Source organism: Penicillium expansum (genome assembly GCF_000769745.1).
Source record: "Penicillium expansum strain MD-8 chromosome Unknown contig230, whole genome shotgun sequence".
Lineage (NCBI taxonomy): Eukaryota > Fungi > Ascomycota > Eurotiomycetes > Eurotiales > Aspergillaceae > Penicillium > Penicillium expansum.
Genome location: NW_015971374.1, coordinates 13,906 through 26,978, shown reverse-complemented (window position 1 = coordinate 26,978; position 13,073 = coordinate 13,906). Strand labels below are relative to the sequence as shown.

Genomic DNA, 13,073 nt, shown 5'->3' with positions numbered 1-13,073 from the left:
TCACTTTTCAGATATATAGAACAAGCTGTACCCTCGGACGTAATGATTGTGTATTCATTGTATGATTATGAGGTTAAAGAGTGACCCAATTCGGAAAAACACAAAGCAATGCAGATGGCGTGACGTTCCAAAGTTTCAAAAAGCAAAATTAAATAATGGGTATCATATAAACGAGTGTACGCCCGAGATTAGGTGGGTTAAAGATAGAGTCGAAGGGTATAAAAGTTAATAAAAAAGCCAAAAGACCGACCAAATAGAAGTGCTGCAAGTCTGAAATAACGCCAAGTTGATCGTAAAGGTTCTTCACATGCTCAACAGTCCAACCATGTAAATCCATGGTATGTGACACACACAAACCCTCAATGGGAATGAGGCTCGTCTGTGACGATGCCGGCCTTGACAACAACCGCAAACTCTCAGGTACGGTTACGCTGAGCATGTCGGAGATTGTTAGTAAGATCATGGGCGACGCCGCTAACGACCTTGTTCCCTTTCCGGATGCCATCCAGCAAACTAAGAAGGTCGGTGCCGAGAATAGAGATGACAGGCTTGCTATTGTTGTCATCCTTTGATTTATCATCTGAATTATCGTGCGAGTCATCCTTGTTCGGGTTGTTCTCATTCTGTGGGCTAGCAGTCGAGGTGGGGACCGCAGTTGTCTCAGCAGATGTGGATGCAGCAATAGTCGGCTTTGCCTCTGTGTTTTCAGGCTTGTGACTTGCGCTATTGGTAGCGACAGTAGTCGTTGTTGTAACGGTGGGTTTTTGTTCATCGGAGGTATTGGTTCCTTCAACTCCCTTGGGCGTAGCAGAAGCAGATGAGGAGGAGGAAGACGAGTGTGAGGAGTCGGGTGCATTGGAAGACGACATAGTCGTCGTTATCGTTGTTGTTATCGTTGTCGTGGTTGTCGTAGTTGGGTTTGTTGCTGTGGTTGGGTCCGTGGGTTTTGTTGTCTTCGTTGAGTCAGTGGACGTAGAGGTAGGTGCCGAGGTTGACACCGGATCGGGCGACGACGAACCGGAATCATTCGCAGGGCCCAGGCTTTTTCGAACGTCCTCGATAAAGCCTTCATTGCCATATGCCTGTGTAGCATCCCACATCATAACACCCCCAAAACTCTCGAACTTCTTCGTGTATTCAATCACCTTGGCCAACTGCGATGCAGGGATATACCCTGTGCTAGCCGCGGTAGTGAATGCCGGAACGCCGATGATGACCTTGACATCCTTGTTATTAGACACCGTCTTAGCCCAGTTGTCCCACTCTTCGAAGTTGTATTTGCTGATGGAGCTATCGGTGTTGAAGTTGTGGACGCCACAAAAGTTGTTATAGAACTGCACCCAGATAGCGTCGATATACACAGGGCCGTTGAGGATCTCTTTGTCTGCCTGGTCGGGGTAGGGACATTGTGGTGCTGCTGTCAAGTAGAACTTCTGCTTGCTCTTATCTGCGTTCATTAGCGAGCGCAGCTCATTGGCGAAGGGTGCCATGTGTTGGACATTGGCCTCAAAGTCGAAGTCGAACCCATCCAAGGCGACGTCACCGAAGGGACGAAGAGCTTTGGAGCCCTCTTGCTTGGGGCCAAAAGTCTCCCACATCAGCTTCGCGCCGTCCTTGGCATCTTCCTCAGATTTGAAGCCCCCCTCGCTATAAGTGGCTCCACCGATTGAAAGAAGAATCGTCTTGTTCTTCTTTTGGCACGTCGCAATGTCCTTGCTGGATGATGTTAGCCTCCTGGCAAATTGCCAGCACACGGGATATCGCAACACTTACCCAATTGAGGGACAATTCTTCAATTGAGTGCCCTCAAAGACATCGCAGTCCTTGCTGGTAATGGAGAAATCAATCTCTGGAGCGCCTCCTGGGCCATTGACCATCATATTGAAGGCCATCGGTATCACCTATATCATTTTGTTAGTCTAAAATTTCCACCTTTCCTGATGATCCGGTTCATACATCAATATCGTCATCTATAGTCTCGTGTTAGCCAACCAACACATTGAAAATATATGGTTCACTCACTATCGCAGTAGTATGCCAAAGGCTGCTGGGCCTCATCTCCCTTTCCATTAAAAGAGTTCTGCCCTTCAGTATATCTCATGTAAGTATTAATCAACGCAAACAATGCATGATCACCTACCCCAGTAAACAACGATGTTGCTGGTCGAGTCCAAGTCCAGCTTCGCCTGTGCTCCTCCAAGTGAAGCCAGCAAAACAGACCAAGGAAGGAGGCCCTGATAGCGACGCATGGTGGCAAACTCAATATAGTAGGTTCATGGGTTATACAATTAGGTTTCGGGGATTAAATTAATATAAGGGATTATAGGATGTATAAGGGTAGAAACGACATGAACACCGGGCCTCATCCCGAATGAGCATGGCGGATCATTAAATAGTATACTTTGTATATTTTTCCTCATCATTCTCCAAAAAACAATCGCTAAGTTTCCCATTCAGGTGCCTAACCCGGTGCCCTCAGCGCATGGTATGATCCACATCTCCACGCCAGCGATCTGAGAGAAGGTTTGGAGTCATTCCTCGGTCTCGAATGGATACAATGTGTAAGTAATATTGGCTGATCATAATTTTCACAGGATTGTGAGATGTGCTCGTTGCCCTGGTCTACATTCCATTGTTGTTGTCAGGGGACTAAGGGCAGGCCCAAGAATGCACCGAGGGATGAGCATGTGTGAGTGTAAATTCAAGTTCTAGGCCATCAGCATTTGACTATCCTGTTGTAGAGACCATACTCTATGCCCGGTCATCACCGTCAGGGGCTATTTCCTTTGTCATCTGCATGGTCACCCTAGGGGTCATCTCGGGGGTCATCTGGGCGTTGGCACGCCATTTAGTTAAACTATACTCTGCCCACCCTTGCAAAACAAAATATTCACAATTAACCCCTAATTTCTTAAGCTTGAGCTGTTAAATATTCAAGTCTTTTTTTTTTCTCTGTCTCGCAAATTTTTTTTTAACATGCAACATAGGAAATCAATTTTAGATGTCGAGGAACATTGTGTGGAACATTAAATGGCTGGAGCTCGCAAATATATATCAACGAACTCAATACTACAACGAATTGAACATAAGCACATAAATATATAATAACCTAAGTTTAGGCCTATCCCATATTATTTGACTTTCTATTTGTTATAAATCTAAGTAATGAAATTAATTAAAGCATACTTTAATTTATACAATTCCCCTGCAGAATGCAAGCCACCTGCACTATCACATATGTATCGGATAATGACTCGCACTTGAAACCATTCCCTTCCCGTTTTAGCCCTTGCCGCTTTTTGATCTCAGAGTAAAACTGAGCACGTCCCTGAGCCTGATTGGATCACGTGCCATTACATCTATGGATGACTATTAATGCTGACAAGAATCCTCGAGAGAGTGTCCGAATGGAACGAGCGGTCGACTAAGGTTGTAAAGTACAAGATATAAAGGCTTTTAAAGCGTATTTCTAACTAGACTGCGACATCGCCCGTCCACGACGGGCACGCCCACTACGCCCACCGTTATACAGAGTTGTCTTAAATATATAAATAATTAAGTTATATTATAAATTATACTATATATATTTCAATATATCTTACTAAAAATCCGGAATTCTTAGTGTAAGTGTATGAAATACACAAATATAGTTGAAATATTTTGAAATCTGTCAATAAAAATCACGTGTTAAGCTAATTTTGCTTACTAAAAAGGCCCACGGGCGCCCACGACGCCCACGGCCCGTGGGCCCTAAGGGTAGGGCCCGTCCATGGGCGTATCCATAGTGCCCGGCCCATCGCCCGCTTACATAAGGCCCATGGGCAAGGCCCACCAGCCCGTCCGTGGGCGATGTCGCAATCTATTTCTAACCTTAATTAGAAAATTAACTATGATATTAAGTTATTACATAAAGGCTTGTATAGCTTATTTTTCTTACTAAGGTTAGAAAATTGATAGTAGTATTAAGTTATTATATATATAATTAAATAACTTAAAAAAATAGAAAAAAATGTATAAATAATATAAGCCATAAGGTTAAGAAATTCTACTTACTAAAAAGGCCTAGGGGCCTATCTATAGGGCCCACTTCCTGCTCATTAAAAGGCCCGTGGGCAATGCCCACCCGCCTGTCCATGGGCGATGTCGCAGTCTAAACTACGATAAAGGGCGAAAATTTTATAATCTACAAGGGTGTTCCCGCACTAGCCTGTGCGTCCTCAGCTCGACTATTTTACCCAATAAAATGAGCACAATCCCCTATCTACTTGGCTACGTCAAACGTAGATCCCTGTTCATTGCTCCTGTAATTTTATTCCAATCCATCGCACGGGACTCACCCTTAAGTGTCTAAGCGCGAGATAACATCAGCCCGGTTTTTTATCTCGCATGCTATAATTCTTGATTAGCCTCTGAGCGAGTGCTACCGGAGAACAATTCCTTCCGCTGAACATTCGAACAAGAACCATGGATTAATTGAGAATGTAGCGCGTAGAAATAGCAATTGCGCCAAAAGACACATTCCATTATAAAAACTTTCAAAATCAGTAAAAAGATAGTAGAGCTAAATAGATATCTTTATTTAATCTAATTAATAGATAAATCTAGTTTGAAGAATTTTAGAGTCAGGATATATAAAAACACCACCAGACTATACTATTTCAACAGCAGCTGTTTTATAAGGTAAACCCTATATTGATAAAACAACAGCTAGCGAAGGAAATTAGACTGTGAACTAGGTCTCAGGATCCTAGGACCTTAGGAAAGCAAGATATTCCAAGAGTTCGATTTGGCAAGACATAGTCGTTCCCCTTTCTTTTCATATAGAGAAGTATCCTCTTTCTTCAAGTAAGATTCCCTTTTTATCCAAGAGGTACCCCTTTTCTATATAAGCAGTTGTCTTTCCTTTAGAGAGATACTTGTCCTGTGACTCCTAGTGTTGTAACCTATCACATGATTCATCCTGTTGCCTTAGACCTTGTAAAAACTCCTATCACTTCTTATCCAAGTTGATTGGGTCTCCTTTCTCCATTCTATCAACTCTTCATAGTGGGTCCGTAACAGAGAGCTTCGCCCAAACGTCCTTCATGAGGTCACCTCAACACTTTTGACGACTTGGGCTCGGAGCTGGGTTCGAGTTCAACATGGTGACCATAGGCTGCATTGGCCTCCTGAGTGCGGTTCTGGAATGCGAAGCCTGCAACTGTTATTAGAAACGAGAATTTCCCTACATGGGACGGAACAGTACCTGGTTGAGCAATGTTTAAGGCGAACACCGCCAGGATCACCATCACCGACTCTAGCCCAATAAACAGACCCTCATCGTGGAAGACTGCCCCACTGTATCCTTCACTGAGCTCGGCAATACGGTAGCAGCAACGGATGAAGATAAAGATAATAGATGCTGAGAAGAAAATGCCAAAGATCCCGAGGCGCTTCGAGAGGATCCGGCGTTGATCCACTTGCTGAGACTTCCGGTACGATTTGTAGCGGAAGAGGTAGTCCAACGCCATAGCGGTGAAGATAGTAAGAGTGAAGACCTGGAACGCCAGACCTGCAAGCGTGATGTACTCGCCCGATTTGTCACTTCCCACCGAACTCGATGATAACGCGCCGCCCACGGCCTGCAAGATCAAACTAACGATATCGCACGGCACAAACACCCACACGTATGTCTTGACCGGAAACCTGCAAGCTTCGGGGCCCAAAAAATTCGAGACATTGGCGAGCGAGACGTAGATGGCGGCGGCGAAGAAGACGGGTGAGATTGTAATGCAGCAGATCTCGATGATGAAGCCGTCAAAGGAGAAGGGGTTCTGGTATAGCAAAACTCGCCCGGCGTAACCGATCATCTCGCCAATGCAGCCGAGCGCCATCATGCTGGCGAAGAACCAGGTGCGGTAGAGGACGCCCTGGGCCAGGTGGATGAGCATGGAGACGCCGAAGAGGGCGATGAAGGCGATTTGCGCACTTAGGGTGGGCCGGTAGCCCTGGAGGGAGGCATCGGCGGGGCATAGGGCGAGGGTGCAATTGGCGTCGGGGCCGAAGGAGACCAGGTACTGGGAGGAATCATTTTGGCCGGCTGCTTCCGGGGACGACATAGTGGTAATAAGGGGAGGGGGTCGAAGATGCGTTGAGTCGAGGGCAGAATGGACGAGACTCCGCTTAGGGTTAGGAAGTGTCGGAGTGACAAAGAGGTGGCAGAGCTGTCAAAGAAAAGCGGAGAAGGAAGGCAAACTAGCTTGGTGGAGCAAACTCGTAGCGGGCCGGAGAATGGGGCCAGAGAAAGTGAGTGGATGCCAGAGTGTTGTGAGCTGAGACGAAAAACCGGACTATGGTTCAAAAGTAGGATGCGAGTGTAGTCATAGTAGACCAAAGCTGATGCCTGATGCGAGTTTAGTCTTGGCAGACCAAAGCTGTTGCCTGCCGCACGACACGTCGTGTGGCGGCGATCGGTAATTGACTGTTAATAGCCCCGAGAGGGACCCAGGAGGAATACAAAGAAACACACATGTGCAGACTGTGATTGGTCGAAAATCCGCCGACCCTGATGCACCACTATTTTTAGGAACTATCGGCCGATGCCGGGCTCCACCCAGATTGATAAGGAGGAATACACCAAAAGAGTAAGGGAATAGGAAGCTGGGAAGCCTCATAAGGTAGAGGTCAAGGTTCAGGGGTAATTTAATGACCCAGAAGTACTACGTAGATAACCTTCTACCTATAAACGTCGAAGCTGTTAAATCTATACGGCTTATTGACGATAAAATCATGGCTTTTACAAGAGAATGAGAGCCTTTCCCATGGGATAAGGAAATATGGACTAGCACAAGAGCACAAGAAGGCCCACAATATCTAAAACCTATGGGACCATCCTGCTCAGAGTCCGGATCTTAATCCTGTTGGAGGTATTTGGGCTGTTGTAAAGCAACGCTTAGGCCAAAGAATCTTCGATTCCGAAGAAGAGATGAAAGAGGCTCTACAAGAGGAGATACAGCACCGGATGACTGATATGAATAGAAAGATGCGCACAACTTGTACGATCTAATGGAGGTCCTCTTCGAGGTATATAAGTGGTAGTTCAGGTTTCTTACAGATTTAGCTTATTGCACAGTGACGCTGGACCTGATAATGCGGTCGATAAGTTTAATCGCTTGCAATATTTCAGAGCAATCTCCTTTGGCAATTTGTTTCCTCTTCCAACCTCAAGATAGTACAAATCATGCGCATTCTTGTCGAATGCCAAAAAGCAGAAGATGCGTCACCAGCGTTGGTGACGTATCGCACTCCTCCAAGTTGTGGAGTGTTTTCAAGTCATCTCAGCCGATTCTGGGTCAGTGACCCGCGGCTTTTCATGCACCAATCGATTTGCTTCTTCCACTCCCAAACCTGTCTTGTGTTCAACATGCTCATCGGAAAGTTCCTCGCTTCCAACCAGGAAAGATGCAATGAGTCCAATTCCGGAAAGAACGACGAAGAAGATCCACATATCGGCAAGACTTTCCTTTACATTCAACCTGAAAATGTTCTGCTGGGCCGGAGTGAGCTGTGCAACGAGGTCCATAGATCCAGTTGCGCCATCCCGTGCAATTGCTGCCGCCATCGTAGGGCTGACTCCAGCAACAATGAGACGACCGCTTTGTGCCGAGAGTCGATTCTCAAGGATGACGCCGCCCAGGACGATGCTGAAGGCGGCGCTGAGTGCGCGGATTGCACTGGCCGCGGAGACGGCGACGCCCGCGTCGGCGGGCGGAAACCTTGCTTGCAGGGCAATGGTCGGTGCCTGAAAGTTGGGACCCAGGCCGACGGCGACAATCAGTTGATAGATGATGATCTTCGGCCAATTGATTTCTGCACCGAAATTGATCAACAGACCGGTGCCCAGAGTGGAGATAGCCATGCCTGCAATGATCATGTATAAGTACTTTCCCGTCTTCCGCATATAAAGACCTGTTCCGATGGTGAAGAGAGACAGGGGAATGGCGAGAGGAAGGGACCAGACCGCCGAGTCAATTGGTGTTGCTCCAGTAACTACCTGGAAGTAGAATGGGATAAAGTAGGCCGTGCCATACAAAAGGAATCCGTGCGTGAGATCCACCACGAAAAGAGCGATAATAGGGCGAGTCGTGAACAGTCGTAGAGGGAGCACCGGATAACGGGCTAGCTTCCACTCGATGACAACAAAGATACCACAAACCAACACGCCGAAAAGTATCAAACACACGACAATGGCAGAGCTCCAAGGATGCACCTCACCGCCATACTGGAGGCCCAGGAGAAGCATAAGGACCGAACCTGTAATAGCAATCGATCCCAGCCAATCAACAGCCATTAAACCTTTGATAATTTCGGTACAGGGATCATGAACGTGGAGGAAAAAGACCAGGAGGACAAAAGCGATTCCCTGGAACGGTAGGTTGATGTAGAAGCACCATCTCCAGCCGATATTTTCCGCCAGTGCTCCTCCTATGAGAGGACCGGAAGATATTGCGATGGCATACACCCCACCGAGAATGGCAAAATATAGTCCGCGTTCTCTGGGAAGTGGGTCAGCGCATTCTAGGGAGCAGTATTTAGAGGCATAAAGTAACTTCATAGCTGGAATTCCCAATGTCACTTACCTTGGACTGACGAGATCTCCTATTAGAATCGTCACGATGAGCATCACGCCGCCGGCTCCAGCACCTTGAACAGCACGCCCAGCAATAAGCATGCCAATGCTATTTGCTACAGCACAAACCAAGCTTCCAATGAAAAAGACGAACATTGCCAGCAACGTAATTGGCTTGCGTCCAAAAATGTCGCTCACCTTGCCCCAAAACGGAGCCAAAGCGGACTGGGTTACGAGGTAAGACGAACCAACCCATGAGTAGCTGATTTGAGAAGCCTTGAAGTGCGCCGAAATTGTCGGCAAGGCGGTTGTGACGAAGGAGATGTCAAGAATAGCAAGGAACGACGCGACGCAGAGTGCAATCATGATGGGGATCATGTTTCTGCGTGGCGTGTAGTCCCCGCCATCATCTTGTGATTGGATTTCCGCATTTTCAGACCGAGCCTCAGGAGTTTCTGGTTGTTGCATTATCCCCTCATGTTCTGAGTTGCTCGATACGGCTGGATCCATGTCAACGCGCCGCAATCGAGTTTGGGGCAAGAACGGGGAAGGAGAATATGATCACGTGACAGCAGCAAAGCGATACTTTTCTGATGTTTGACCCGAGTTGGCAAGGTACTGGGAGTCTGGAGAGACCATTTGATCTGGATATGCGGCTGGAGATGAATTGTTATTCCAGATTATGCTGTTTACGGAAAGTGGTCTCGCGCTATGGGTTTCTTTGGTCTCTCTGACGTTCGGCGCTTTTCAGCCATTCAGATGAGGAGCTCCGCGGACGATGACCGGCGACTTCGAGCATCATCTGCAGGCAACAGCAGTACCACCAATAGCAGTGCTACTTCCTTACGACGATGTAACCTAATGAGTGTCATATATTGGGGTCCGTTCTGCCGCGCCTTACGATTCCCATGGTGCAGATAAGAGCTTCCGGCCAAAGAACACGGGGACAACTTCAGCCCCAACAGTCCCAACAGTCCTAAGGATAGCGGAGCTAGTGTTCCGCGTCTCATTTTACGTAATGTCTTCGGTCGCCTCCACCTTTGCAATCCCACGGTGCCAGAATGCCTTGGTGGTTGCCGGCCCCGGTCAGCTTTCTCTGCGCCAAGATGGGCCTCTGCCTCACGTGGCCCCTGATATGGCCCTTGTTCGCACTGTTGCTGTCGCTATTAATCCCGTCGACGCGAAGATGCTCGATTACAGTCCAGCAGTGGGCGCTATTCATGGATGCGACTTCGCCGGGGTCGTTGTTGCACTCGGCTCAGACGCCCCGCGTCATCTTTCCATCGGAGACAGGGTTGCTGGGGCCGTTCATGGGAACAACTCCCTGGAGCCCCGTGTCGGTGCCTTTGCACAGTATGTTGGAGCGACCGCTGAGCTACTCCTCAAGATTCCTGACACGATGACTTTCGAGGAGGCATCCACTCTCGGCATCGGCTTGGCCACCGCGGGTCTTGCCTTGTTTCGCGAATTAGAGATCCCCGTGCGTATCGGGGATCTGATCGACAGGGCCGGGCCGGCCGGGCCGGCCGGGTCAGATTCGGATGTCACACCGAATGCGGTGTGGGTCCTTGTATCTGGAGGCAGCACCGCCACTGGCACCAGGGCCATTCAACTTCTCAAGCTGTAAGCCCTTGAGCGTTCGCATTTGGTTTCGTCGCACTGAAAACGGCTCGCTGATGACAGGACTCTGCAGGGCAGGATTACGGCCAATTGCAACTTGCTCGCCGTCGAATTTCTCACTGGTCCTCGGATTTGGAGCCGAAAAGGCGTTTGATTACCGCAGTCCGGACTGCGCCAAAGAGATCCGCGCTTACACACGCAACCGCCTGGCGTACGCGCTCGACTGCGTGTCTGAGTCAGACAGCGCCCAGCTGTGCTATGGTGCAATTGGTAGGGCTGGCGGGCGGTATTGCGCGCTCGAGCCCGTCCCCCAAGCTGTGGCAGCTGCGCGCCCGACCGTCCGCGCTTCGTGGCTGATGGTCCTGACCATGTTCGGCGGTCGCGTCGCGTTGGATGGTGAGTACGCGCGCGAAGCATCAGCTGCAGATCGGGCCCTCAGTGCGAAGATCTTTGCGGCTACACAAACATTGCTGGACAACGGTCGCATCAAATCTCACCCAGTCAGAGTCCTAGCCGACAGCTGGGCCGGTGTCATCCAGGGTGTGGACATAATTCGTACTGGGGCGATCTCAGGACAGAAGCTCGTTATCCGTGTCGACTGATACGCTTGTCAAGAAATCCAGCTAGATATAATGCCCGCGTTTTCCAATGTTGCTACATGTATAATGCCCTAAATAAGATCGATACTCAACTAAGATATTTTGCGTAAGACTTATCGTCACTGTAGTGCGGTAGATGTGGACGTGGCAGGGATAATATATGGGTAAAAGGATGAATTAGAAATGGAGCTTTACGGACGTTCCTAGCTAGATAAGTGTGTGCTGTCGTCTGTAGCACTCAATAGGACAGCGTGCCATATCGGTGATTCGTGACCTCTTCTGCACAACTTCCACGCATCAGTATACTGCGAGCCTCTGCACTACCAGGCTCGCTGTGCCATATTATAGCATGTCTTTCATACAAGGTTTGGACTCAACACCTGAATCTGGTGTGAGATCCCAAGCTGTCAATGTCAATCCCTTCACTTATCCGAGATGAGATCCTATATTAGATGGCAATAATATAGAAAACAATCTACTATATTTATTATATCTTTTACGGCCTTTTAGTATCAATTATTTGACAGTTTTAAAATCATAATATAGGAAGCTAATCGAGTAATAAATAAGATTGAGATTTACTTATATTAATAAATATAACTTTCTTACTGTAATTCATAATTTTCTTACTTATAAACACCTAAAAATCCACATCAATTCAAATATCATATAAATAACATTAAGAGGCGTATAATTGAGCGCCAAATCAGGTCTTTGGAAGTTGTTGATGAAGCAATTGACCACGCGTCTTAAGCTTATGAAATGGGTATAAATAAGCTTCTAATTATATAGAAATACATTCTTGATTATGAGGCTGTAAATAAGAAAGAGAAGCAAAAGTTCGACAGTCTAAGAAGCAGATACCTCGAGAGTAAGGTCCTACTAGAGAGGAAGCCCAGGCGAGTATAAGAAGGCCAGTTGAGGCTTCTCAAAGTATTATTGCTGCTCTGGCCGAGCCTGAGCTTCCAGTCTCCCCAACGCTTGTGCGGCGCTAATTTGGATGCAGTGAATGTAATACTCTCGGGCATAGAAGGCCTCAACGCCCTTATCGTACCAGGGTTTAATCCATTGAATGTATTTATTGTTGTTGGTGAGAAATAATGGTCTAAAATCAATGTAGGGCGCGCTGTCGGAGAGAAAGTGGCGGCTCGCTTACAGTGGCGGTTCGCTCACCGAATACGTTAGTTCGCCATAAAGTTCAACAGAAAGTCATTACAAGCTACTCGGCAGATGAATGAACCGAAGGCGTCTGCAACCTTGGAGAAAGACAGATTTCTAACTCCTGGAGGTCGTTCCATAGCTTGTGTTCAGCCTGACTGATTTCTTGAGATTCTGTATAGGTAGTTGGCTGAGAGTCCGACCGTGCCACTGTCAGACCATATGCACCATAGCCACGCCGTAAGTGTTCCAGCAGATGCTTGACAAGGTTGTAGATGACCACCAGGCGAAGTCGGGCGAAGGAGAAGGGGTCGCCTTGATGAAGATCCGGTGAGTTCGACACCTCATATGACATAAGCCTGACCAGAATCGTATGCACGTGGAGGAGTTGGACATAACACGCAGAGAGAAGATGCCGCAGGGCAGCCGGTAAAACCTCATCATTCGGGGAGTCGAAGAGCCGAAGCCGATACATGACCAGGAGCAAGCTCTTTGATGCGAGACAGGCTTCCATGTATATCTCGTATTCGTCAAGGCTCGGTAGGGCTCTAAGTAAAGTCGCCAAGGAATTGAAGGCGTTCGTATGAGAGACGAGCTGGGGCTGGAGCTCCAGGCGGGCGATCTCGTTGCGACACGTGGTGTTAAGCGTACAGAGGCTGGAACTTAGCGCTGCCAGCTGCTGCATCGAATTTGTGAAAATGTCATCGTAGGATAGCTCAGCAGATGAGGCGCTTGAGGTGTATGTTGATGTTGTTTCCATGGGAAGATCAGCGAATGATCCCTTGTCAGCTGCAGTCTCTAACAAGGACCATGGATCCGACTCAAACCAGGTCTCTGCCGGATAGCCACAATCTTGAGACATCAGTACTGATTGGAGCTCGTCAGATATCGTTTCCTGGTTGTCTATTGGTTCCGGGGTAGTTTGCGAGGGTCGAGGCAGAAGAGGTACCTCCTTCGGCGTTCTATAGCTCTTGCCGGTCGACTTCCTGCTTCCGCTTGGCCGTCCCCTTGGCAATGGCGCGCTATAGACACATTGTATCCCCATATATCTGCATCGGGCACAGCTGCTCAATTCGTCCGAATCCGGT

The 13,073-nt window shown here is 48.0% G+C and overlaps 5 protein-coding genes across 5 annotated transcripts; 1 reads left to right on the top strand and 4 right to left on the bottom strand.

Moving 5' to 3' along the window:
* Positions 1-416: 416 nt before the first annotated feature.
* Positions 417-2,249, bottom strand: PEX2_070420 (glycoside hydrolase family 18 protein; the record flags this gene model as incomplete). Its single annotated transcript, XM_016744313.1, has 5 exons — positions 417-1,716; positions 1,774-1,901; positions 1,957-1,970; positions 2,023-2,085; positions 2,141-2,249. 5 exons carry the CDS (start codon positions 2,247-2,249, stop codon positions 417-419), a joined length of 1,614 nt encoding a protein of 537 aa, XP_016596985.1.
* Positions 2,250-5,090: 2,841 nt separating this feature from the next.
* PEX2_070410 (RTA1 domain-containing protein) lies at positions 5,091-6,098 on the bottom strand (the record flags this gene model as incomplete). The annotated part of the gene is made up of 1 exon (XM_016744312.1): positions 5,091-6,098. One exon carries the CDS (start codon positions 6,096-6,098, stop codon positions 5,091-5,093), a length of 1,008 nt encoding a protein of 335 aa, XP_016596984.1.
* Positions 6,099-7,306: 1,208 nt separating this feature from the next.
* On the bottom strand, positions 7,307-9,118 carry PEX2_070400 (MDR family MFS transporter; the record flags this gene model as incomplete). Its single annotated transcript, XM_016744311.1, has 2 exons — positions 7,307-8,534; positions 8,619-9,118. 2 exons carry the CDS (start codon positions 9,116-9,118, stop codon positions 7,307-7,309), a joined length of 1,728 nt encoding a protein of 575 aa, XP_016596983.1.
* Positions 9,119-9,626: 508 nt separating this feature from the next.
* Positions 9,627-10,830, top strand: PEX2_070390 (zinc-binding alcohol dehydrogenase family protein; the record flags this gene model as incomplete). Its single annotated transcript, XM_016744310.1, has 2 exons — positions 9,627-10,231; positions 10,302-10,830. 2 exons carry the CDS (start codon positions 9,627-9,629, stop codon positions 10,828-10,830), a joined length of 1,134 nt encoding a protein of 377 aa, XP_016596982.1.
* A 1,216-nt stretch (positions 10,831-12,046) lies between these two features.
* Positions 12,047-12,847, bottom strand: PEX2_070380 (uncharacterized protein; the record flags this gene model as incomplete). The annotated part of the gene is made up of 1 exon (XM_016744309.1): positions 12,047-12,847. One exon carries the CDS (start codon positions 12,845-12,847, stop codon positions 12,047-12,049), a length of 801 nt encoding a protein of 266 aa, XP_016596981.1.
* Between the last annotated feature and the right edge of the window lie 226 nt (positions 12,848-13,073).